The 26,993-nt window shown below is 41.2% G+C and overlaps 1 protein-coding gene across 34 annotated transcripts in view; it reads right to left on the reverse strand.

Moving 5' to 3' along the window:
- Nucleotides 1-224: 224 nt before the first annotated feature.
- Nucleotides 225-26,993, reverse strand: part of LOC100708363 (protein tyrosine phosphatase receptor type D) — a 397,350-nt gene continuing 370,581 nt past the window's right edge. For 18 of the 34 annotated variants that reach the window (XM_025906064.1, XM_019352730.2, XM_019352715.2 and 15 more), the window contains 14 exons: nt 26,620-26,732; nt 23,702-23,743; nt 23,022-23,119; nt 19,965-20,088; nt 16,640-16,815; nt 14,866-14,985; nt 14,185-14,339; nt 7,453-7,738; nt 6,357-6,535; nt 6,103-6,229; nt 5,446-5,571; nt 4,348-4,502; nt 3,977-4,112; nt 225-3,583 (listed from right to left, as the gene is read on the reverse strand). In XM_025906064.1, coding sequence (XP_025761849.1) covers nt 3,515-3,583; nt 3,977-4,112; nt 4,348-4,502; nt 5,446-5,571; nt 6,103-6,229; nt 6,357-6,535; nt 7,453-7,738; nt 14,185-14,339; nt 14,866-14,985; nt 16,640-16,815; nt 19,965-20,088; nt 23,022-23,119; nt 23,702-23,743; nt 26,620-26,732 — 1,906 coding nt within the window. In that variant the 3' untranslated portion in view covers nt 225-3,514. The remainder of the gene's footprint in view (nt 3,584-3,976; nt 4,113-4,347; nt 4,503-5,445; nt 5,572-6,102; nt 6,230-6,356; nt 6,536-7,452; nt 7,739-14,184; nt 14,340-14,865; nt 14,986-16,639; nt 16,816-19,964; nt 20,089-23,021; nt 23,120-23,701; nt 23,744-26,619; nt 26,733-26,993) is intronic. The other 16 variants (XM_025906073.1, XM_025906071.1, XM_025906070.1 and 13 more) reach the window with 1 other exon arrangement.

The following is a 26,993-nucleotide window of genomic DNA, read 5'->3' on the forward strand; positions in this document are numbered from 1 at the left end:
ATCGCACTTCATCCGTCGAAGGTTCCCCTGATGATTCATTGTGGCTGACATCAGTGACAGAAAAACCAGAGCGATGGAAATCTATTCAAATGTGGTGAGGCTCAATTTCCCCTTTCATGAGAGAACTGTGGATAATATGTTGGACCCAGACCAGTAGGGGGTAAAATAGCTTCATCAGTCTTTTCAAGTCAAAGTGAGGTGGAGGGAAACAAGTGAAACGCCGATGCATAACACTGACATTTTTTAATAGAATTCATTTATAACAAATGGAACTCGTGTCAGCAAAGAACTGGTTTTCGTACAGACTTCTTCCGCCACCAATGTAACCTAAGTAAGAAAATAAAAAGCACTCCTTTCATTCAGAGAAAGAAACATTTTACGCTAACAACTAATCAGAGGTAATTGTATGATCTTTTTAACAAGCCATTTTTTTCTTTTTTTTTTTACAATTTCATTATTTAATTTTCAGTCTATGCATCCAGACGAGAGATAGATAGAGAGAGCAGAGAACACAACGTTTATTTCTGTTAATGACACTCCAAGCTTGAATGGCAAAGCCACAAGAACAGATGGTTGGGGGGGACAGATTGTTCTGAAGTCATCTGCTGGAGTAACCATGGCATCAGAATGGATGCTCTTTTTGCCACAAACTTTTTTTTTTTGTCTTTTTCAAGAGTTGATACCGTTTTGTGTTATTTACATACACACAAAGTGAACGTTTAAGGAGATTTTTTTTTTTCTTTTTATAGATGGGTTCAAGTAATATATTATTGGGTTTAGAATCAATAGGGCAGTGCATAGTACAAAGATAGAGAAAGTGCAAGTCTTCCTACCAGGCCAGCTTTGGCCCTTCTGCAACGTTTAACCATGCATATGAAAAACAAAAGAAAACAAATCGATAAAAAAAGGGGAAAAGTCCAATGAGAAGAAAAAACAACGTGTTCTGAGATGAACATAATGTAACATTAGCCACCATGAGGTTAAATAATAGCACTTTTATATCTCAAAACTATGACAAAAGTAACCAGTTAAGCAGACACAAATATAACACATAGCTGCTTCAGTTAACAAGGGAAAGAAAGCACCTGGAATGCACATCCACAAAGCCATCAGAGAGGGTACTGAGAAGTTATAGATGCTGCTCAACATGAAGACTGAAACATAACCCAGCTAAACCCCCTGTCTCGAACTGCTATGCCAGGAAAAAAAAAAGAAAAAGAAAAAGGGGGCTTGAAACACCGTTTAGGATTGTCAGGATAACTTAAATGATGTTTTGTTTGCAGTTTGTATTTCTCTACATATAAAGTAAAAACCTAAGGCATGAAGAAGAAACCCTTCGGTGACGACCTGTGCACTGGGCATCCTTTTTTTTGGCCTGATCGTTTTTTATTTAAAATCTAAACAATGTTGGGAAATGTGACTGTAAATGGTAAAGAATTGGTTAACCTTAGGTTGGGCCTTAAGACATGATGGATACTATCCTGTTTAGTTCTGAGACCAGTCTCTTCCCTGTTTAAAACCTGTCTGGTAATTGTTCGCAATGTTGCCCGTTTTCTATAAAGGCCAGTATACATGTAGTACATATAGATATATACTGTTTTCCTCTAATTTGCTAATTCGCTTCACAGCCACAATAAGGCCACTGAAAATGACACGTATGACCTTTGAAACGTTCTTATTTGCATATATATAATCTGATCATGTGACAAATGAATACTAAAGGTAAATAAACTGTACATTTACACTAAAATGCCTCGATTACTCAAAGGATACATTGACATGTTAAATGAAACATTATAAAAACAGGCATAAATATAAGGCACTCTAAATGCAAAATGAAAGAAATGTCCTTACCACCGAACGCTTCGAAGAACCACAACAAAGTGACGTCTTTTTACCTTGCCCTATTGCGTGGAACGTGAGTGCGTCTGTGTACGAGAGCTCGGAAAAAAAACGCCCTGACCGGCACCGGGGCGTTCCCACTCCCACACCTCACTTGCGGGGGGAAACGACAATGTCAATGAGTGAACAACATATCCACGTAAAACCCCAATCTAAACACACACATATTTATTGCACAAGAAAAGATGCACTGAATCAGAATACAGTTTTGTCCTACTGATGTGCATTCCAGTGAAAAATCTCTTCATTTCCCCCACAGCACACAAACTCTCAATTTAAAAGATTTCATAGATGATCCATATTTCATTTACATTTTTACTCATAAATTATGTACTTTATCAATATATTTAGAATGTTATTTACTTTTATATATATATCTATGTATATATATTTATATATCTCACATATTTGACAATCTATACCATATATTTATATAGTCGTGTATGTCATCAAATTCATCAGGTTCTCTCTTATCATTGGAACATGGAAGAACTAAGATAATCGGTAGCAGCAACTTCATACTTTGCTCATCCCTGTTGATTCCACAAAGCCCCAGTTTATCTCATGGGAGTAATTAAGTTACCATGTAGGTGATCATGGACAGAAAAAACAAAACCAACAGAGGAAAAAAATAATTTGTTTTAGAAAAAAACAACAGAAAAATCAAGACCAAAAAATAACTCTTTAGCAAAGTTACATTTTGGTTGTGTGAATTCTGTTCTGCAACAAGTGCAACAAAATGCGCGGGGGTAAAAAAAAAAAAAAAAGCAAAGAGATCCTCTGCAAAACAGCACATACTGTACGTTAGAACAGTTCTACAGCTTTGAGAAAAAAATAATGAACATTTACGTAAATACATTTTATCACTTTTTCCCAAGCGATAAATTTGTGTAAAAAAAGGAAATTCACACAGTTCAAAAAAAGCACATCAGCTGTATAATAAAGTACTAAAAAACTAAATCAATAATTTGTATTTATTTCATAGATCATTTACCCTCTTCCCCAAAATTTAGATGATGAACATTGTGACAGAAAACGGGGGTATTTATTCATTGTTACTTTAAGTCTGTCCTGCTCTTGTGGACCAAGCATTGTCTTCTTTTGTGATGGGTTCTCGGTGTGTACTTGATTGTGAAACTGATTTTTTTTTCTTCTTTACAATGTGCATTGAGTTTGTTTTCCCTCCCCCGCAATACTGTGTTCCTCCGATGCCTCTCGTAATGGTTCATAATCACTGATGCATTTCTGACGATGTCATTATTGTTCATTTACTTTTTTGTTGTGTTGGTTTCGTTCAGTTTTATGAGCCCCAAAATGAATCCTTGAAGCAAAAGAAAAGGTAATTCCGTGTAATGCTTCAACAGTCAGGATTCCCTCACTCTGAGTCAAGGCGAGGTTTTTATTGGGGTTGGGGAAATACTTGGTCCTCCTGGGAATCATTTATTTTTTTTCGTTTTTTGACAAGTCATGTCGCACATCCAACACGTAATGAGTTGTTAGCAAGGAGTTAAGGAGTACTTTCTCAAGCAGGAATTTATGGCTCAGAAGAGAGGCTCACTGGGTTTTCTTTTTCCAAAGGGCCCTCTGCTTTTATCTTCCAATACTGGGTCTTTTACGTTGCATAGTGATCAAAGCTTCCCAAGTACTCCAAGCCAGCTCTGTAGCAGAACTGGTATTGATCCTGGAAACAAAGAAGAAAAGATGGTTACATAGAATCATGTTCGCTACATTTTCCATTTCAGCCAACCAAAAAATTGTCTATACTGTAGATACAATTCATTTTTTTTCCAAAAATAAACAAACTACATTCTCAAAGCTTGAAATTTGTATGCTGGTCAGTTGAAATGGAGAAGTGGAGAACTGGCAAAACACTACTAAATTAATCATAGTCTTTAACAGAGCCTCGCTTTGGCTAAAGAGGCTGCTTGGAATCTATCCAGACGTTTCAGGCAATTGGAGCTAACTATCAAATTAGTAACACAGTAGCTAGTTACAGTCAAACACCTATGTACAGTATGTAAGCTGGGCTTTTCCTAGAGTGCAACAACAAAGGATGGGGTTGGAGACAGCTCACCTCTGTCTGCACCATAGCTGGTCTTTGCGTCCGTAACATTTTCACTGTCTGAAAGATGTCTACTACGCCCTCATATCTCATTCGCTCCAAGACGATGCTGAGGGTGATGAAAACTCCGGTTCTACCGACGCCCGCGCTGTGGAAAAGAGATCAAGATGGCAAAGAGGTCAATGCTGGGGCCAGAACCTTAATGAACCTACAAGTAGTGTTTTTTTTTCTCCCTGAATGGAAATTGCTAATTTCATCATAATTTATCCCCTAATGTGAATATGTTCTTGCACGTTTTTCTTTCTTTTTTTTTTTTTTTACATTTTATTTGCCTTCTGTAAAGACAAAGATGGTTTGGTGCATTATGTTGGTTGGTCACTTACCTACAGTGGACCGAGATAGGGCCATCTTGGCCGAACTGCTCTTTTGTTTTATGTACTTGGCCGATGAAATCAATGAACCCCTCTCCTGATTTTGGCACTCCTTGTTCAGGCCAGTCTGTGAACTGAAACTGCCTTACTGTCCGTGACTGCCCATCCTGCGAGAGAAATAATGTAGAAAAACGGTCATGACAATGAGAATTGAAGCTAGGAATGTAGCTGAAGGTATTTTGCAGGTAGCCCAGTTCATTCCATGATCGTTGTTACAGTGCAATCTTGAAATCTTGAAGAAAGGCGGTTGCGCAGATGCCAAGAGTAAAGCATCAGAGAAAACGTTTTGTTATTAAAGAAGACGGTCATTTTACCTGAATGTATTTAACATGAACACTAAAGATGCTAATTCCTTTGATGTGCTACCCTTGACAGGGTGCTTGGAGAATCGACTTTGAGAATGTGCATTACTTAAGTGATGTTGTATCCCCTTGATAAGGAAAGCAATCCCATTGACGAGACAGTGTAACATGCTCTACAAAGAAGGGAGTCTGTGCCATTTATCTGTGTAAGCCTTTGATGGAATTAAAAACTCTGGCAGCTCAGTGCTGCCGGCACCACATTTGTTTTTTTAAACACATTGACATGTGTCATAATTTCCATATATTTATATTTCTTCCCATGTTACACTTAAGGCCATAATGGTGTTGTAAACAAATATTTGATACAATGCCAAAATTGGAGCAAATTACTGCTGCTGCAGAAAAAAATCTAGTTAATTACAGTTCATCATCCAGCGTGTTCAACCCCATTAGTCAAATCTCCTTTCTTGGTAAATAAAATCATGTGATTAACAAATTGCATTATGGGATTTGAGACATTAAAATAACCTATTGTGTGCTCAAACACTCACTTGGTTCTTTCTAAATTGTCTACACCTGCACCTCTCTGTAATCCACTCAGTGTCCTCCATGACCCTTGGGTAGGTCACAACCCAGACGTGGAGAAACAATAGCACTAGTCTAAACTGTAAACAGCACTGATCTGAAGCAATACATTCCCACAACCTTTGATCTTTAAACCCTGTTTTATGAAACAGTGTCTGCTTACCCTGGCATCAGTCACTTTGAACTCTCTCAGGATATACTGGGGCATGTTATACTCGGCCATGGGGTCCACCACAAAGTACTGGTATCTGGCCGACCTTTCTGCTGGCCAGTACTGGTGGCACTTTTCCTGTGGGAAGTGAAAAATAGAATACCACAGTGAGCCACAACATTCTCTTCACAGACTAGCTTCATTGTGTTCGTTCCCAGAAATGTCTGTCTTTCAATTCACACTGTATCTGCTCTTTGAAAGCTTTTCTTCCCAGTTCCTGAATCTAAGTATAGCTGTTTTCACACATGCACTGCAGCCCTGAACTTTTTCTAGACTTCTTTAACCCGGCGGAGCTGCACGTGAGGACAAGATGCAGTCGGACCGGAAAATAACCTGTCTTTAACCTGCCGTCTCCCTAGCACCAAGTCTATATAATGTCTGTTTGTGTCAAAATGAGAATGGCACAGGTAACAGCTGGGTCACCACTGCTTGCCCCTACGTCTTAGCTCCTACGTTCTCTAAACTTAAACCAAACAGAGTATTTCGTAGAGGAAAGCACTGCTAAAGTGGACTATCTTCTGCTCCTGATATGTGTGAAAACAGCTTATTGTATTTCATTTCTTTCAAAGGCTGCCAGAAGAAAAGAATAGCAAAACAGTGTTTCCGTACCCTGCCCATTTCTCTAAGCTTGGTTAGCATTACAACAATAGTAGAGTTATGCTCCCAGAGCATCCTCCAAAAGTCCTCCGTGGTCTCTGCCAGTGGTCCCTGTGTTGCAATGTAGGCTTTCTGTTGCCTGCGGAAATGAATCACATGACAAAGGTGGGAAATAATCAGCGTGGACGCATATCTGAATGTTACATGGAACTACGTTTGCACTGACGTGAAGCCTTGTGTTGATTCACCTTCTTTTTAGTGCTTACCTGTACCCATCAATGAAACTGGCATTGATGTAGTCAGAGCCCTCAACTCCTCGAATGGGCTGAAGACACACTCGTGTGGACTCGTATGGCATTATGTTAACAAGGCGGTTCTTGAACTTGTTGCAGGGGAGATTGGCACTGATGAATCGTGATGTATGGGCTTTAGTGTTAGCTAAACGCTGCAGGGGAAAAAAGGAGGGGGAAAAAAGAGATACCCTTCAGTGTACGGGTGTCAGGTAGGAACAATGGCATTCAGATGTTTCTGTATTTCCCCGGTGACAGATTGTGTTTGACAACAAAGGTATGTTGCGAGCGATAAAGATCTGAGCGGTCTAGCGAATTGCACACCTTGAAAGCGGTGAAAAAGAATCAAAAGTATAATATGCTGCACACAGCTGGGTCATGTAACCATAAAGTATGGAAATGGCATCAAAGTGATTACTATCACAGCTTGCCCTTTGCCCGTGTTATGATGAAAAGACAGGGAAATGGATACACCAGGAAGATTTAAGTAGTCAGAAGAGCAGTGTAATCTAACCTGTTTATAATCTCTTGGTGGAATCAGCATCCATCAAAGAGAATGAAAGTAGGCGCGTGACAAGCAAGGCAATAGCATATATACAGCAACGCCACAGACTGCAAAGAGTTGGACGAAGCTGGTGGAGCCTTTCATTGTAAATGCAGAGTATATTGCTCAAGTTCTGCTGGCAACTGCTCTGTGGTGGGGAAAACCTGTGTTTGCCGTTTTCATGTAAACCAAGACCCCTGTTTTTGAAGGAAATGGAGCTATGGAAGGGGGAACCAGAAAGGGGGGAAATTTATCCTATGTCATGTTACACAAGTGAGTCAACTAACTGGAATAGAGAGGAAACCACAGGCCCCTTGCTGTCTAGTGGGGCCTAATAGGGGCTGGAAAATAGTTTGGGAGTTGTATTGAGAATGGGAAAAAAATTACAATGACTCCTTGGTGTGAAGTGGGGTACTGGATGCCAGTGGGGTGGCAGGTAAATTCTAAATACTGGCAAATAACTTTATCAGGTGTGGTTTGAAAATGTAATACGATAAAACTGTCTTTAGCATTATTTCTTCAAGATACCTTGAACTCAAGTTCCATGCCGGTGACATTCTCTCCACCCTCTATCTGGGTCAGTTTCTGGATGTAGGCGTATAGGTTTCTGGCGGGCACTTCGGTGGTGCCGCAGTTGACGGCCTCCTGGAGCGCGTCATGTATGAAGACATACTGGTCCTCTGTCTGCACCATGTAGTTGCGCTGGGCACGCATTAGCGTGACGTGCCCGTAGATATCCACAGTCTTCTCGTGCTTGATACGTTCAAGCATGGCATCAATCACGATGAAGCAACCTGTGCGTCCCACGCCGGCACTGGAGCCACAAAGGAGACAGAGATGGAAGGATGGAAGATGGTTATTCATTTATGAAATAACACTTTAGACTTTATTCAGATGACAGAGTTTTATGGAAAACTCCCACCAGGGCCTATAACCTTATATCATGCCGAAGTTGGCATCACAAGCTTTTTATAAAACCGGGATAAAGCCACCATGACATCACTCACTGGTCTGCGGACTGGTTTTGAAGCCTTGAAACATTTTGGCTGTCACCAGCTAGTTGTTAGAAACCATATGCCACGAGTCATGGGTTGATATGACTGACACACTCATTAGTGACATAAGCGCCTTGTCAATTACAAGGTCTCCCCACCGCTAAATTACACTCTGGTTCATCACTTTTGAGACCAAATGTTTTTAAGCTAACATCATGCAGTACTAAATGACACTTGAAACCAGAAACTGAGACCACAATTTCATCAAGCGCTTACAAAGTTATTAAACAGAAACTGACTGATATAGGATTTTTTTAACCCGATATTGGTATTTGGAAATTTAAAAACCCATTATTCCAATATATCAGCCGATACTTTTTTTGTTTTAGTAGTTATTTATTTGTTTGTTTATGCTCAACAAGCGCTGCCAAGTAAGAAATTGCATAGTGCCCTCTGGTGGAAAAACTGTGTAATATCAACACTCATAACATGTTAGAGGAGCGTTTCTCCTTGTCTACTTTAGTTTAGTTTTCGTTAGTTAGTCTAGTTTTCATTTATCGGCTGTTATAAATGCCGATATTGACAGATTAGAAAATAGCTATTATTGGCTGGTAACACCAACTTGCTGAATGTTAAAGTGAGAAGCCAGGTGATTTTTTTATACAATGCATATGCAACTGGATTTAGAAAGAATGCAGGTTTAGCCAGTGGAAGGAGAAGTGTCTTGTCCAAACAAGGACAGGGAGCTTGAATAAGTTCCCTTCTTCCAGTGATGAGGCCAAACGGTAAACTCTCTTTGCCAAGTTTGCCATTGTAGGATGGACCATTTGGCTTGGAGTGTAATTAAATCTGAAGTGGCACTATGTGGAGAAGAGGGCCTGGTACTCACAGCCTTGAGCGAGCTCAACACTGGCTTTGCAATCTAGTTCTTCCCCTTTGGACCCCACCTGCACTCTTCAACCTATCGGGACTAATAACTTACGCAACAGCAACATTTAACCTTCATCTCGCAAATGGGAAAAGTGCCACTAGAACAAATGTGAACACAAATGTGGCTCCGGAGTCGCAAATTTGACGTGAACATTTTTTATTAATGTGCCGGGCAACTTCTGAGAAGTGCAGCTGACTACAATTAATGCCATTAGATTAGTACTGTGCACCTAAATGGAATAAGAGCTTTAGAAGAGGCACTGAAAGCCAGGTCTCCTCATTATGATTCACACAGGTACATTTGTGCATTAGTGAGCAAAACGCACATGTGAAAAAAAAAAGCCATCCTGCCAAAGACAAAAATGTTTTACTGTTTCACTTTGACCTCTCCTTGCAGGCCAGCTTGAGACATGCTCTATAAATGTAGCGCTTTGGCAGTCTGCTGACGAATGCTCACCCCTGCACATTACATGTTTTAATATTGCATGGTTCAGCACAAAGATGTTTTCTGATGACAATTTATTTACCGCGGGGCGACGGGGTGGTGTTAAATCTTGTTCGTTAACTCTCCTCCCACCTCCCGCAAAGCTCGGCATTGACAAGACAAGTCCTTGCACTTGGCACTCCAAAGTAAATAGGTTATTCAATTCATTAAGCTGACATGCCTACGAGGTGTGAACCATGCTCTTGTGCCTCCTCCTGATGAAGCATTTGTTTTTCATTTGCTCTGAGGAACAGAGAAAGGCTTGAGAAGGAAAACTCAAGAGGGAGTAAAGTCAGTCCCCGGGGGCCAAGTCTGGTTAATGTGCCATGCTGCACTGGAACTGTGCTGCAAATGGAATAAAGACACGTATGGGAGTCATTGGCTTTAACAAATGATCTGATGATCACTTTCAAAATGGCTGACATTGGCTGAATGAGACTGAACTTTTTATTTCTTTCCTGACAAAACTCTTCACACCTTTAGGGTGGAAGGGAAAAAAAGAGTCAGTATGAGTGAGTGAGAGAGAGAACTGGGCTGCAAAGAAATGTGAAATGTGTCTCAGGGTTATTTGAAGAATGAATCACTTCCAGGTCTGAGAACACCTCAGCTCCTGGCCGTGGGATATAGAAACAAGTCGAGATTTCTCCCTCTACCCCAGCTGTTTCCAATCTGAAGGCATTTTACAGTGCAGACTTGAATGTGGGAGAGTGATGACCTGCAAGAGAGTAAGTGACAGAGTGACAGCAGAGAGCTAGAGAGAAGGAGACGGAGGACGACGGGGAGCGCGCAAGGGCGACGAGAGCGAAGGCAGACTTGTTTTAGCTAGAGATTCTCCTCGTTTGTCTCGTAAGCATCTGGAATTGCTATTAATTAAAAAACAAGAAATGCTAGGAAAGTGTAATATTTCTTTATTGACAGGTGCGTATGTGTGTGTATTCGGGGTGGGGTGAGACGGTGCAGAAAGCTGTCGGTACATTTGGCAGTTGAAGGAGAGCTGGCGTACTGACTGCACTAATGACCTGACACTGCCTTTTCAACCAGTCAAAACCAGCTGCTCTGGACGTCGACACACATTAAGTGTCAGACTAATATGCTTTCCAGGAGTTTAGGGAATAAGGGATGGGAAAGAAAGTTCAGTGTGAAATACAGCTGCAACGAGTCCTGTGAAGATAAAGCGTGAGCAGCAGTGAAAGCAATTACATATGTATTGTTAGAAAATCTCTGGCTGTCAGCTAACCTGTCACCATTTTGCTACTCTGCCTATAAAACATGCACACATAAAGCCAAGCTCACCAGGACTGCTGCATTGCTGTTAATGGGGTCGATAATCATTTCAGTCGCGTGCGTGCGCGAATACTCGGAAATGTGGAAAGTATATCAAAGAGAAAAAGAACGCATTGCTTACTCGGGGGTTATGGAAGGTTGGTCTTTTAAAGCCAACCCACTGGCTAGTGTTGACTGTCCATTGGGTTGGCTATAATCCCGACCATTTGTATAACTGTACTGGAATCACTGGGAGACACAGCTATAGCTTGAAGGAAAAGAGAGGACAAAGAATCAATGTTGCTTAACCTAACATCGCCACTGACATTTCATTATGTTTTCAGTCTTTAACACTGGCTTCTCCATCATCAAAGAATTACTAGCTTTAAAAACTAGTACTGGTATTAGAGCATGACTCCAACAAGATGTGGTGTGGAGGAAAAGCACTGCTGCACTGAGCGTTATAAGTCTCTGACCACATCCATGAATGCCACTGGGTGCAGTTAAGGTGTGGCCTGTTTTATTTTCACCACGCCCTGCGGCTGTAACACCTCGTCATAACTGCACAGCCTGTGGTCACCACTAGTAGGCAACGCTGACAAAGTTGGTTGCCTGGTCTTCACAAGAAAACTAGAAGCTTTTCAAGTCAAGCCAGCAGCAGTATTCAGACTTGTGTTATCGATACAGCAATTGCAGTTTGTTATATGGCCACTTGAGGCTTGCCCTAAAAATCAGCCATTTATTATTGACCCTACAGATGTTGTCAAACATGGATGTAGCCATTAAGTCTTTGCAACATCTATAAGAATATTCCTTCTGATTTGATGGGCTCAGTGATTCATTTTGGGTCATTCAAAATGGGGGATTAGCTGTGGTATGAAAAAGCACCCTCATTGGCTAACGACTTGCCAATCACAAGCCATTAACCAATAAGTGTGTTGTTTCACAGACAGGCCCAACATCACTTATCACATCTGGGGGGGTTTGTGCAACCAAGATGGCGGCGGCACAACTCAAGGCTTCAAAACGGGAAAGCAGTGGGAGAGTTCATGATAGCTATGTCCACCTTTTATACTTTTGAAATTACTTTAAAATTAGTTTGAATATATATATGCAGTTGCTTATTTATATAAATTACTATGAAATTTATAAAAAGGAATCTTTCCATTGAACTTTTTTTGTGATTTCCTCCCTTCTATGGAGCTAAAAGAGGCCAACCAAACACATGAAATATCAATGGAGAGCCCAGGATGTCCTCTATTTAGTACATCAGGACTTTGTGTGGTAGCTCAAATATGTCAAAAGATACAGACCATAAACAAATGTCCATTACAGGGGACATAAATGAATAGGCTGGTTCTCAGGAGGATATTTATATCACACATTGGCCTTAAAATTTTGCATATGAGTGGGTAGCATTAGCAATTTATAGCCAACAGCCTGTGTTGTTTCTGGGTTTTCAATAAAGCTTTCTTGGAAATGCATCACTTTCTCTTGTATTTTGATTAGAGCGAAGTTTTAAGATTGGATGGACCCCATGGGGTTCTCTGGTTTTTGGGTGGGCCGCAGTACTCTGACATTGGGAATCTTTACAGCATGGTAAAAAAGGAGGAAGGAAATGGTTTGGCTGTTACTTGTAACTGTGAGTTGTTCTTAAAGTTTTCCTTCTGAGTCACTGGGAGAGGCCAGTGATCACTGTGACATTTAATCATGTCCTTTTGACCTCTTCTGAGACCTCACAATGCCTGACTAGCCCTTTAGCTACAAGAGCAAAACAGCCCCTGACCTGTGGGTTACTGAAAACAGCAGGAACTAGGAAAGCAAGAGGCGCGCTGTAATGTCCCCGGAAGAAAATTCCTCTAGTCTTACCTTGTGACAAGTGTTCGCTCGGCAGTGGAAAACAGATGAATGTATTTTGATTGATACTCTTAAATACTCCTGCGGGGGACGCATTAGCCACCCACTAAACCCATATTAATGATGTTTCATAAGCAAGCGCGACAAAAAAAAAAAGTGCTCCCTGTAATGGACATTTCTTAGCCTAACTGCTTTATACAACAGAGGTATAGCTTACGAGCATGCGTTTGATTGAATGCATTTTGCAGCGTCTGTATGGATTCATCTAGAATCCGAGAATGTGAGCGACAGGAGGAGAGAGAAACGTGCTTCTAATTAGCGACTTGTGAGGGAGGAAATCCTGTGCAGTTGATTTTTAAAAGTTCTAAACCCTCTCATTTAAGCTCCTATTCATTCCCTTACACAAAAATAAATAAAAAAAATCAAAAGCCCTTGATTGCTTGTTTTTTATGCCTTTATGGTCTTTACATAAGGCGCCTGAGCACATGCAAGCTGATTTTTTTTTTGGGGGGGTGCACCAACTAATCAGTCGACTGCTCCGTAGACTGCACCATGCTGTCAGTTGTGGATTTTTTTTTCCAAGGCTTTTATTTTGGCCTCTTTTCATGTGCGTAAACAGCTTCAGGAAAACAAAAACCTGCACAAACTAAAGGAGAAAATATATCTTATTTAAAGTATATCTGCTAAACTACTTTTTTTCTTTTTTAGTGAGTGAAAAAATGTATTGGAAGTAAGTAAATCTAAAAGATAGCTCTATTTAAAACTGTAAAACAGAAAGTTAGGTTTATAGGATTTGGAGCTGGGGCATGACTGTATCTGATAGGGTGCCAGAGGAATTAAAAACTCCCATCTGCACAGTGACATTAATTCCTGCATTCTGCTTCACTGTAAAAAAAAAAAAGAAGAAAAAAGTCAGGGTTTTCAATTGGAAGCAATTCGCCAACTAGCACTAATTAACTTCAGCATGTGGTAATTCTAATTCTTCAGTAATCCCCCTACCCTTTTTGTCGCTTTCTGACAAAAGTTTGTATCTGTTACACTCGCTATCGCTGCTTCTTAATTTCGACTTTCCCCCCTCCTCCCTCTCCTTCTGTCACTTTTCTTTTTCTTCTTCTGTGCAACGCCTCTGATGACTTCCTGAGTTAAGGGAAGCCAGAAGTCTGTGTTATATCTTTGTGCTCTCTGCTGGGAGTCTGGCCTCTTATGTCGCTGAGGGAAGCGAAGTTGGCATGAAAGTTATTTGTTTCAGATGCAATAACCCAGGGGATGAGCCAAGGACTTGTGGGCTGCAGATGCGCGACATGTTAGCGGTGTAGCGAGGAAGACGACAGGTCTGCACGTATCTTTGTGTCACCGCGTGGGAGGAGATGTTTAAGTTTGCTGAGGGCAATGACACCAGTACGCTTTGTTCTGCGATGTTGAAAACACCTTCTGATTTAAAGTGCTTTCTGTGAAAGCTGGTGGGCTGGATTTTTTTTTCTTTATTTTTGGTTTTTCAGATGGGAGGAACAACAGTTTACATCCTATCAAACAGTCCTCCTTTCACTGATAGTTCATGTCTAATTTCTCTTTCAAGTGTTAGTCCAAAACAAACTCAAACATACACCTCTAAATAACCAAGAATATGTTGTGTTTTTGCCATATGTATTCATATATTCATTACAGCAAATGGAGAGAAGAAAATCAATTTCATGCTTCAGGATGTTTTTGCGAAGCCATGTTGTTTCTTACCTGCAGTGTACCACCATGGGCCCTGCATCTGGAGGATTGCAGGCTTTCACCCGTCTCAGGAAGGCCAGGAATGGAGTGGGGTGCTCGGGTACCCCGTGGTCTGGCCAGGCCGTGAACTGGAACTGCCTCACCTCCCTCTTCTCACTGGAGCCATTCTGAATGTTAACACGGAGAAAAGCTCAGTGACCGAACACAGCTTGCATCAAACGATTTGACCTGCAGATGCTGCGAGGTAGAGCTGTGCAATACTGCAAATCCTGGTATCGATCTGATACCAAGTAAAAACAGGGCCAGTATTGCAGATATCAATGTTAATAGCAATACTCATACTTTTAAGTTACAAAGGCAGCTTATGTAGAGCAGTGTGTCATGACATATGAGATGAATGATTGCTTAACACAACCTAACACACCTTTCAGCTTTGCATGTATTTTAAAACTGTGGTTTTTTTAGCCCTGGAATGTAAATGTGCTGGTCTCTAAAGCACTTTGGGTCAGCGTCTGTTGTTTAATTGTGCTATAGGCTATAAATAAAATAAAGAATTTATAGGACAGAAGCAAAGTATCGATCCTGTTACACTAGTATCGATCTGACACCAACATCGATGCTATATTTGCATAGATCTTCCCTCTACTGTGAGGTTTGAAGTGCTACTATACAGCATACAACAGAAATACTCACTTTAAAGAGTGCAAATGTCCTGACACAGTACGTGGCCAGCTCTACCGTGTCCAGCAGGGTCACTTGGATTAGACCGTATGTCTCTGTCCCTCTTGTAGGCCAGTACTGGTCACACTTTACCTGTAGTGGAGAGAAATATCGCATTAGGCAAGGAGTCAATAAAGCCTTTATGTATTTGGTGTTTGTTCACAAAGCATGAAGGCTCTTTACAGCAATTCTCTGCATCTCAGTTACGCACTCAGTACAAGTGCACCAAGTCAAATAAAGGCCAAATAAATGCCCAAATTCCCCTTATTCTTGCTGACTAGGTTTGATTTTCTAATCAATGAAATAGCTTGAGATATTTGTAGTGAACCAACAGGGCTATTAATTGTCCTGACGTACTCCATAATTACAAAGGTAAGCACGGTTTCCACTCATATTATCGTCTCAGCTTTATTGCTATTTGAGTGTACTCTGGTTCACAGTAAACGGCCAATAAAACATTGTATTGCAATACTGCTTAGCTGACAAAGAGAAGAACTATTGGCTTTGGGGAAAGGAAAAGCTGGGTTCCACTGAAACTGCTTTTCTTCAGATTGTCCCCTAGCACTGATGTGGTTTTCGGACACATGCTTCACCAACATATCCTGCTGTAGGATTCTCTGCCGCTGATTAATATTACAATTGAACAGCACTCTGGAATAATCAGGTTTTTAACCAGCCACTAATTCAATTTCCCAAGCATCTGTTATAACATTAACACAAAGCGCAATGAAGTGTCTGTGACACCGGGAGTAATGTAATGATTCATAATATTGTTTACTTGCAAATAGTCGAGCTTTAGATATGCAAAACATACAAAGGCAGCATGAGTGAATGATTTGACTGATTAATATGAAAGACACGCACTTTTAGCAGCAACAAAAGCACAATATTTGCAACAAATGTCAAACAATATAGGCAGATTTGAGGGTGGGGGTGGTCTCCCAGCAAACAGCATAGTAATGTGCTTCTATAGGCCAATGCAGACACCTGGGCTCTTATTTGCTTTGCAGATTGTGTGAATGCTCAGTGAAACCCGCTCTCTCGATTGAGTCCACACTCCTGTTAACACTAGACCGGGCTCTTAAAAAGAGGCATAGAAGTGTGAAGGTCAGTAGCTGATGGAGTCCAAGGAAGCTTTCATATGCTCAGTCAAATATGGCAAGACGTTTGGGGTAGGGGGAGGGGAGATAATGGCTTTAGACTGTGTCAACCTTAAAGAACTAGCAAGTGTGTACTGCAGGGAGATGTGGCTTTACGGTCTGTCTTTTTTTTTTTTTTACCACGGATTGTAATCCGGCGCCTTAAGCAGTATGAGGCCGATGAAGTAAGTCTGGATACTAATCAGTCAGGACTGTAAGACAAGAGTGTGTGTGGATCGAGGATATCAGTGGGTAACAGAATGCTGCTTGGCTGCTTCTTGTAGTGAATAAATACGTAAAAACTGTCCCAGAGTATAGGACAGTGTACCGATTAACATTATCCCTGCCAGTGATGAAATATTCCTGCAATCAGGGATTCCGGTGCGTCAGTGGTTAAAAACTAACAGTGTGCTGCTTCTTTTTATATATATGGAGCTAAAATATTCTGGGAAGCCTTAAATGATTGATGATTCATGAGTCACTAATAAAACAATTCTCTGGGAAAAATGTTAAACGGTGTCACAAAAAAAGTTTGATTTTATAGATGCTGATGAATGAATATCGGCGAACTCTAGCACAGGTTTCAAAAACGATTCTTAAAGCTTTACCCTGGACCGCTCTTCTAGTTTGGTCATCATGACGATGGTGGCACTCCTCTGCTCCCAGATCATCCTCCAGAAGTCCCCAAACGTCTCGGGTAAAGAACCCTGGGTGGCGATGTAGGCGTTCTGCTTCCTGTAGCCATCGATGTAGTTGGAATTAATGTAGTCACTGCCAGGGATCCCTGTAAAAAAAAGTTTACAGTGGGTGTAAATGGATTCAAATTTCAACTTTTGTTTTGTTTGTCAAACTCGATGTGAGGCAGACCTTAAATGTCACACAACAGTGGCATTTGTGGCTCGGTAAATTGGTCCAGGCCTTTATTATCCCTACAGTTTATTGGAGGTAATTCTCCCCCACACAGTGTTCGCACAATGCCACGTTATCGTCCGTGGGTCCTAAATTTATGCCAGTAAAGCCACTGTTGTTTTGTATAAAAAAAAAAGCACAACAGTCAGTTTTGGAACCAGTGTTACAGCCCAAAAGGATTTGTATTTGCTATCAACAACACATTTAAATCAACAGCTCCACCCCCCCCACCCACCCCTCACCCCCATATGTGCAACTGAGTTACAGATAAAGCTCGGTCCCTAGAAGTCTATCACCTCACACGGAGAAAAACAAACCAACAAAAAACTCGCAAAACAATTTCCCCCCACCGCTCCTCACTCCTCCTTTCCTTTGCTTATATTAAATGAAAGGCACAGCAGCCTTTTCGAATCCAGGGGAAAGAGACAGAGCTGACAGCTAGTCAATGCTTTAGGACTGGCAGTTTAGGGGCTTCGTGCACACATGGTCGACCAAGATAAGTCTCATCTGCATGGGCGCCACGTCTCAGAGAATCCCCTCACTCCAACCGCCCCCCCGTCTCCCTCAGACTCCCTTTTACTCCCAGGTAACTTATTCAAGAGAAAAAAAACGGAAAGAAAATGGAATATGAACACATTCAAAAACCCACACACATTATTTTTATTTTTTTCCCCCCAAAACTGTCCACCGCCCGCTCATTTTGCTGTTGAAGCTGTCCACGCAGCCAGGCGGTTGTGCATTTCTGTGATGGACAAGGGATAAGTACAATTAAGCCCAGTGTGTTTTCAATTTGAAAAGGGAGGGGGGGAGAAAAAGCGAAAAAGGAGACATCACTGTGGTTTAATGAGAATGAAGCAAGTTGTTTAATGCACATTTGCAAATGGATTTTGCCTTTGTGCTTTCTGTCAGTCAGGATTTGTCTAAATTCGACCATTTTCTCTGTAAATATTAAGAAATAAACATTGCCACGGTGTTGTTTGGCACTCAGTCGTCAGGGAAAGGCAAAGTAATCTCAGAGAGCTTTTAAAGTACAACACTGTAATTACTGTATTAATGAGGAATAGTCACTACCAGTCGTGGTATAGTCAAGTTCAAACGGGTTAACGCGTATAACGTTTCCGTTAAATTTCGATTCCCACGCTCACTTATTATAGAACGTGTGCGTCAGGAGAAGTTTTCTCGTGACAGTTTCACTTTATTTTCTTAATAAACGACCTCTTTGTCGGTCAGGCGGCAACGAAATCAAGAGCAGAATATTTTTATTACTTACGACAGCTTCCGCGCTTGAAATAGATCAATGGAAAAACTAGTGAGCTCATGCATAACTTTGCTGTTGTGAAATAACAGAGCTGTTGGGAAATGGAGCGCAGATCTTTTAGTTATTCTGTTATTTTTTTTTTTATTAACTTTCCAATTTTACATTTTTATTCAGTTACATGTACAAATACCTGACACGAAGTCACGCAGACGTCTCAGTTTGAATTAACACCGGTGCCTCCTCGCAGCGGCTGCACAGACAAATATGATCAAACTCACTAAAAGACTTTAATTAAAGGGAATTCCTGTAGTTTATCTATATATTTTAAAAATATGGTTTCATGAGCACGCAATGACACTACTATGGAGTAAACACGACTTTCGAGGTTGATCTAAAACTTTTCTAAAAAGCTAAAGTGACAGGAAGAAAAAGTTTTAGGTTCCAGTTTAATCTTGCGAGTGTATGCTATGTACGGTCAGGCGGACGGTCAAGAGTCAGCAAAAGTGGAGCAAATTCAGTGACGTCACCGCAATTAAAGTCCACGAATGCACTCAGGCACCGGGGCCGCCTGTTTGCCAAAGATTCGGTTGATCCGTCCCCCCACATCAGTGAATTCCGTCTTCAGACTCTGATGTGAAATCCCAAATCCCTTTTTATTCAAAGAACTCAATCAAAGTAAACAATAGACACATTGCTTGCCGAAAGGCTTTGTTTAAGCTTTAGCAGGAATAGAGGAAGTCCCTCATGTCCCCCTGGCTGAGAACTACTCACTTTCCACAGCACAAAGCCTCCAATGTGGTTGTACAGATGTGTTTATACGTCTGGCTAATGGAGCTCCATCAGCGCTCAAGCTGTGTGCTGTTTCTGAGAGACTTGCGAAAAAAAAAGTGTGGGTGTGGGGGGCTCTATAAGGCTGTTTCTATCTGTTGTTGTCACATTACCCATTTACTAATTTGTTTATTTGCCTTCGCCCCCCCTGAGAGCAGTTCAGTGGAAATGCTTAATTAATAACTGTATGTGAAGTTGTGTTTAATCCAATAAAGTGGTGAAGGAGTCGCCACTTAACTGTCCATTTCAAAATGTGCTTTCATTCATTAGAAACTCGTGAGCAACGCGTCTTTAATGTAGTGAGCAGCGTACTGGTGGGGTTCAAATCGAGCCTGTAATGGGCTCAAGTTCGACTCTGAAAGTACAAAATCATGAATGAGTCCTTTCCGTATAACTCTGCACTAAATCAGGACCGGCAAGCAATCTTGTGGGTTTGCTGTGAGTTTGTCGAGTTTGACTAGGTTAAAAAATAGGCACAAAAAAAGTCATGCTTGTGTGTGTCTATGTGTATGTGTGTTCTGGATTCAGCGTGTAAATTCTGCTTAAAAACAGGCCTCGGCTTAATGCAAAATGTAACCCTGAAGTGTAATAAAGCAGCAAAGAAACAAATGCCGGTGAAACACACTTGCATCCCTAACTGTGGGTCATTGTTTGGTTTCATTTGAATGCTTGCTTCAGCATTTTAAGACAGAAGTGCCTTTTTCTTCCTTTCTTTCTTTCTTTCTTTCTTTCTTTCTTTCTCCTGAGGCCATTTTTTTCCCTTTTCTTTGCAAGCACCTGGAGCATCAAAACAAATAAGCAGGCTGCCATGCTCGTGAAGGAATATAATTTAAAAGTACAGTCTGGTTGCACTCCCGAGGTCCCAAAGACGAGGCTGCGCCGGCTATCTGCAGAATCGATACAGCAGTTAGGAGCGAGGATGTAGGTGGGCAACATACCGTCAATAGCTGAGAGCAAGACCCTGGAGTGGTCGTAGGCTATCACGTTGGCATATCTGTTCTTTGGTTTGTTGACCTCTAGGTTGGAGTGCTCCCATGTGAACTGCTGGCCAGGGTCGATGGACTGTAAGAGAGAAGATATTTGTTTTGTGACTGCAGTGAAACTATTTTGCTCCGTTTGGCACGTAAAACAAGATTGCATTTCACTCTTTGGCGATTCCTAGCGCGTGTTGTCAGAAAGCCCACTGAAAAATGCATTTCACCTCACAGCGAGTGAAAATGAAAATCATATCTATTACATTATACGGGTGTTTAAATAAACCTCTTTAAGAGTGTGCTTGAGACTCGAGGTCACGTCTGGTGCTGTTGTCAGACCGGGGATGCTGAAAGGTTGAAGGATGCTGTTTTAACGTCATGTGTGTGGAACACAGACTTTATTCCAGTGAGTACAGTACAACACCCACTCTACATACACAAAGATGTGAAGTTGGTGAGTCCATAGATCAGTCTTACCCACACATTTAATCTCCCATACTTGATTTACAGTCTACACACACTGGACACTAAGTTCACTCTTTTGCTGTGCAAATGTTAAAACAGAAATGTGGGAAAACATTTTGTAAGGGCGCATTTGCCATGAATGTGAATTCCCCACTTCTCAGAACTATTTGAACTATGTGTTGTCTTTGGCATGAAATAACCTCTAGATATAAAAGATTAGATTAACAAAATACTGCATTCTGAATTGGTCACAGAGGAAATTGCTTGTGTTCACATCAGCTTTTCTTATTTGATTAGCAGGATTTTATGGCTCATAGTAGAGCGCTACACTTGAGACTAGCTCAGTTTTGATATCCAGGCCCTCCTTCAGCTTTGTTAAGCAGGGCTTGATAACGATCCCCCGTTGCAGAGAAATGAACTATAAAATGTAATATCACAAAGGGAAAACATAAAGACGTGATAGATAGAGTTCCATTTCGCATTAAAAGGAAAATATTGTTCCTGTGCTATTAATGATTTTTTTTTGAGTTAATCTCCAGCGATGGCGACGGAAGACCAAGTGCAAAATAGCAAAATATGAGTGAGATTGTACTTTTCTGATCATCTGTATGATCAATAAGATCAAAATCTGGCATTTTGGTGCAATTTATAGCTCATAGTTTCTTTATCTTTAACAAATACAAACATATAAGCAGGTTCGGGTTAAACAAATATCACACGGATGATGCAGAGGTGTGTATGATAAACTTGGTGTTTTCATTTATTTTACATTTAAGCCCAATGGGAATTTATTTTAAGACTGAGTTCTTTGTCTGTAGAAATCACCTAAGCAGAAATATGTGGGAGACAAACCGCAGGCTTAGCCTGATATTTTATCAAAATATGTTGAAACAGTGGGCTGCAACATTGCTCATAATAGGAATCTTTATTTCATTGTGCTCGCAAAATTGCTTTCCACTGCTCTCGAGTAAGCACTATGAAATTGGAATTCAATGTACTTAAGCTGCAATAATGATTGGGCAGCTTGGCAGGCACCCATACAGTGACCTCATAGATTTTGGAGTTGTTGAAGGACCTGCAGAGAGAAATTGGCAGAGAAAAGGTGACTGTTCATATCTCATACAGAAAGCACCTCTTGCTTGCATGTATTTTGAGGTACCATGAGTGTTCTGCTAGTTTCATCTACATGGCAATGCGCAGGTAACAATTACAACTGCCTGAATACAGTCAGCAGGTAAAGGAACCGAAGGCCCGATTGCATGACACTTGAATATACCTTTGAGCTTTGTTCATTAATGCACTTTTATCCTGATGATTGTCATGATCAGTATGCATAGGTGACTAGCAGTTACTGAACCATAGGTCTTAATATTTAGATGGGAGTGTTTCCCATAGCATTTATACATGCACATATACAAGGAGACACACAGCTATGGCTTCTATTAACATGTTCTTATCACTAACTTTGTTTAGGCATTTCTCTGCAAATACGTTCATTGTTATGTACTTAATTGTGGCCTGCTATGTTCCACAGTCAGACTCCAACTAAAACGTATAAACTCCAGCTAGCGATGGTAGTCCATGCTGCTCTGTAACCTTGGTGATCTTGGTGGAGTCGCACATGAGCCAGTTTTCCATGACTCCAGGTTCTGGTGAGAGTAGCTCTCCAGCTCACAGCAGATCAGAGCAGAGCCAGCACTGCTAGTCCAAGACAGTGGAGTTGGAGTTTGTCTGACTGAGGATTACGAAATCCGATGAGTCAGCTGAAGACTATAGACACCCCTTCAGGCCTGTTCATTATAAATTAATATTGGGTGACAAAATGAGCCACCAAATACACAGGACATCATTTATATACCAGGTTATCCTGCCCAAGTAGAGTCTAAGTATGAGACACAATCGAGTTCTAGAGAATAAGCAATGCTAAACATCTGTCTATACATTTGTTTGCCCCATCCAACATATTTCTCTTGTAAGGTGTAGTGCTATATTTTAAAACCTTTTAGGATCTATTTTCCCACCCCCTTAAATACTGGAAGCACCAACAGCATAATTTTTAATGACGAGAGTTCACCTTTAAATCATAAAATGATATATGTTGCGGCTGCCGCCGTGACATTTTAGTCATGTAGGCTTACTTTATAGCATACACTTGTCAAAGCGGAAAAAAGCACAGGTGTTACTAATGAAATTAATAACCCATTCAGCTGCCTCGGGAAGCAATGTCACTGAGCCAGCAGGCACAATAGCAGGGTCCTGGAACTAGAAATGGAATGTGCCATTATTAGTGTTATTAATTATACCTGTGTTGACATGTCAAACAGCCTAAAGTGAAAGAAAAAAACGAATACGGAACCATTATAAATCTTAGTTTGGTGATGCCAACACCCCTACCGGCAAGCCAGCCACCAAACACATGCAGCTAAATATCATTAATTTAATATTAATTAAGTAAATGTATGTGATTTGGCCAACACCCCCCAAAAAAGTTGTAGTTTAAGCAGCTGACTCACACTCACAGAGCTCAATCAACATTAGGAATTTTCCGACACTCACCTCGTACTCCTGTGAAAACTTGAGGTTATCGTTGGCTTTCAGGCGCTCCAGATGATCCGCTAATTCCATGACAGGGATTGGAGGGTGGCTGGCCATACCTGCCAATCATATTGGACCCAAGGTCAGTCCCCAAGTCTTTTGAGAGGGCATCACCCAAGCACAAGCAAACGGTGAATCATTAGATAAGCAGCATGTGGTTACAACAGGGAAAATGGAAGAGCGGATCGTTGTTAGGCTAGTTTGTTCACTCAAAGCAGTGACCATGCTGGTAAAGAGAATATGGGCACAGAAGCCAATGAGGAGTCACCGAGCACACTTTGCCCCCACTGGGACCTCTCCCTACTGAGAGAGAAGAACGTTATTCACGCTGCAGTGGACAGTTAGCATGACATTAAAGCACAGACACGAACGAACATCCCAAAACAAACAGAACGAAACAAAACGAAAAGACATTCAATGTTAGGCCAGATGTTGACGTCTGCTTTGAGTGATGACATGGTTTCAAGGCTGTCATTTCAAACTCCGCCTCCTGTGATGATATAGCATTAACATCAGATGGATTAGATGGGGGATGGAGATACAAGGCTTGGCAGAAAAAAAAGAAAAGAAAGGAGTTAAAGCTGAAAAAAAAAATATTCCAAAAACAAATCGTGTCAAATGTGTAATCGAGACCAACTAACTTGACAAATGGAGGTTACTGGGGTGACTGGGCGCACCTGAACCTGTGGAGGAAACGGCGGTGGAATTAAATATATTGCAGACGTCAGAGCAATGTGATGACTATTGTCTTTACAAACAGAAGGTAGAAATTGAAATGTGACAAGAGGGAGCTGCATGATAATGTGTTTTCTAAATGGGACATTTATTAGTAACATACAAATCACCATGCTAGAAGCTTTGCTATGCCACCATGCTTATTTCATGGAAATAAGGAAGCATACAGGGAACTGCAAATCACTGCGACCGCTTTATTTGCCATTGGTTTTACACTTGAGTGCCGACATTGTATCAGCTGATTTTTGATCCTCCCTCAAACTCTGCTTTTGTGTCTCACAGGTGGCCTTTGGTGTTGGTGAGACGACACTGGCTTATGACAATAGCTAGACAATGTCCAATAAGGTCGTTGTTAAAACAAGCCTTTGGAAGCGGCACATTTTTTGACTTGCAGGGTTTGTTGTGGGGTTTCATACATTTACCCAAACCATAATCTCTTTCTCTTTATGGTATCTAAAACTAAGAAACATAAAGCAAGCAAAAAGCAAAAATGAAATCAAGCAACACAGAGTCCAAAATGAGATACAAACCGCTATCTCCTGGCAGGCTAACTTATGTTAATACCATACTCTGCAAATGTGAGGATCGTCATTGCTTAAGATCCAGGGTTGCTGCAACCAATGCATCAAGAAATCAATGCAAAATAACAGCAGAAGCTGAAAGAATTTCAGTACTTAACAGAGCTTTATTAAAGCTGATATTTTTACCCTGCTGATATATATCGCCCAGTATTACCTGTTTGCCGATACACCGATATCGCCATTTATAACAGCTGATGAATGAAAGTTAAAAAACTATAGAAGAGATTGGAGAAGCACCCTGTTAACTATGTGGATAGCTTGTCCACCACAGAGCAACCTCTCTGTTGGCTACACTACTGAAAAGGGAGTTTTTCCTTCCCACTGTTGCCAAGTGCTAGCTCATAGTCGGCCATCTGATTGTTGGGGTTTTCTATCTATTACTGTGGGGTCTTCAGGGAAATGTTATTGTGAATTGCTGCTATATAAATACAACTGATATGAACTGAAACGCTACAAGCAACCCGCTGATCTGAGCAGTTTAGAAGAGCATAAAGGAGTAACTTTTTGTGACAGTACAACAAGATTATTTTTAAGCTGCAGTGTCACACTATCTTAGCAAGAACTCATCAATACACAGAAGAAACGTTTGGGAAATCTGTTTATAATTTATGTGTCTGAAAGAAAAAGAATATCGGCAGATTCTTGCCTCACCAAGTGTCTTAAAAATCCTGTCTCTTTTGCTCTAGTGTTTGATGCTCTGGGGTGAGAACGTATTGAATGTACTACTTGGAGGCTTGGCAGTATAATAGCAATGCAATAGTCTATGTATAGGTGTCAGTATATTTAAGAGCTTAGATAAAGGGGAAAAGATGAAAGAAAATTCAACAAGACTCCTTTTTGTTTACGGTGTCAACATCTGGTCTATGGCAAAAGATCTCTACCTTAAGAATTTATGTGCCATTATGACACACCAGCTGGGTGTTAGTCTGTCTCTGCAGAGGTGATATCTCATTTTGGTTTCTGGCACAAGTGGGCATTAGCTAATGGAAGCTGCAGCGTTTTCCCACCCACTCTCGCGTCTCTCTGAAAGACGGCAAAGGCCGTTTCTATTGCAACCCACTACTCAAAATCCATTTCCACCACTGGGGGACAATGAAAGTACCTTTTCCAACACACTGTCGCTCAAACATCAAGCGTCCTTAAGATGAAAATGTCCATTGACGGGGTAAAGAGCTGAGAGAGAGTAGGGGAGAGAGGTGGTCTAATGTAGACGCTGCTTCAGGACTTGAGAGAAAGTGGTCAGGTGGTAGGAAAAAGAAATGTTTGGCCCTTTTTGAGCCAAGATACCAGCTCTCAAAAAGGCTGTTTGGGGGGAAAAATGATGGCTTGAGAGGTGAGCGAAATAGTGGAAGGATAGTTGAGATCACTCCGAGCCAAAAGGAAAAATACCCCTCTGCTGGGATGAAACAGTCTGTAATGGCCCCTAAAATCATTGAAGAGCATTCATAAATATGCATAATCTTTAGCAAAAATGAGCCTGCGGGGATAATTCATCCTCCTTTCATACTAGCTGACCTGAAAAATATGGCTTTGATATTACAACATTATTGGCAGTCTCTGAACACCTGTCCCAAAGCAGCGAGTGCCAGAGGAACTCAAACGGCAGTCAAGTGTGCCACTCTTGGTCGGCATGGAGGCAAAGATGCATGCCACCTTTCCAGGCGATAAATGGACTGTGACTCCCGTCTTTTCCCGAGGCGAGAAACGGCCGCACGACTGAGCCACGGCGCGACCGCTCACCTCAGCGCTAAAGGTCGGCGCGAGTAAACATCGCTGTTTACAGCTTGTCACCGCTTTCGTATCCCTATGGCCTGCATACCGAATGAAACACACAGCCGTTCTGTATTTTGCTCAACTTCCGCGATGCTCCTTGTTCTAACAGGACTACACCGCTGCGAGAGTGACAGGTCTGGATGACCTGGATAACCCAGGTGCAGAGGAAGATGACAGATGTCACGAAACTGTCAAGCTCGCATTTCTGCCTCTCCATTTCCTCCCTGAGAAATGTCTCCAGGGAGGCCCGTGTCAGTATTGACCCTCTGTGTCTTCTCAAGCACCTGTCCATTATCTACCTGCAAACTGCTCACACATTCTGTGCCAATCTCACTGCAAAGATGATGTGTTTTTTTTTTTTTTTTACAGTGAGGTCATATTAGGCTAGCTGAATTAATTGAAGCAAGCACTCAGTCTTAAATTCACACCGCACCAAGACGACAACATACGGCATCATTCGGGATACTTACCGGGTGTTTGGAAGTTGAGACGTCGCAGCTCAACTGGATCAGTGGGATGATGAAGCGGCATTTCCTTGCTGTTGGGGAGACTACCTTTTCTAGCTTCAGATTCAGCTCGTTTTCTGTGGAGCAAATTGTCAATTTTAATTAATTCCGGGAGATTATTTGACTAATTTGTTCCTCAAAACTCTTAATTGTTATTGTGTAACCTCAAAGCTTGCCTTGCGGTCTCATGAATAATGAAGGCACATATGTAATTAAGGAAGTGACAGGGCTACATTCTTGTAGTACATAGGGCTATAAGAGGTAGGCAAAATAACATCACGTTATAGTATAAAGCCATCAAGTACAATAAGCCCTTAGACAGTAAATACTAGCTTTAG

This window comes from Oreochromis niloticus, linkage group LG3 (assembly GCF_001858045.2).
Source record: "Oreochromis niloticus isolate F11D_XX linkage group LG3, O_niloticus_UMD_NMBU, whole genome shotgun sequence".
NCBI lineage: Eukaryota > Metazoa > Chordata > Actinopteri > Cichliformes > Cichlidae > Oreochromis > Oreochromis niloticus.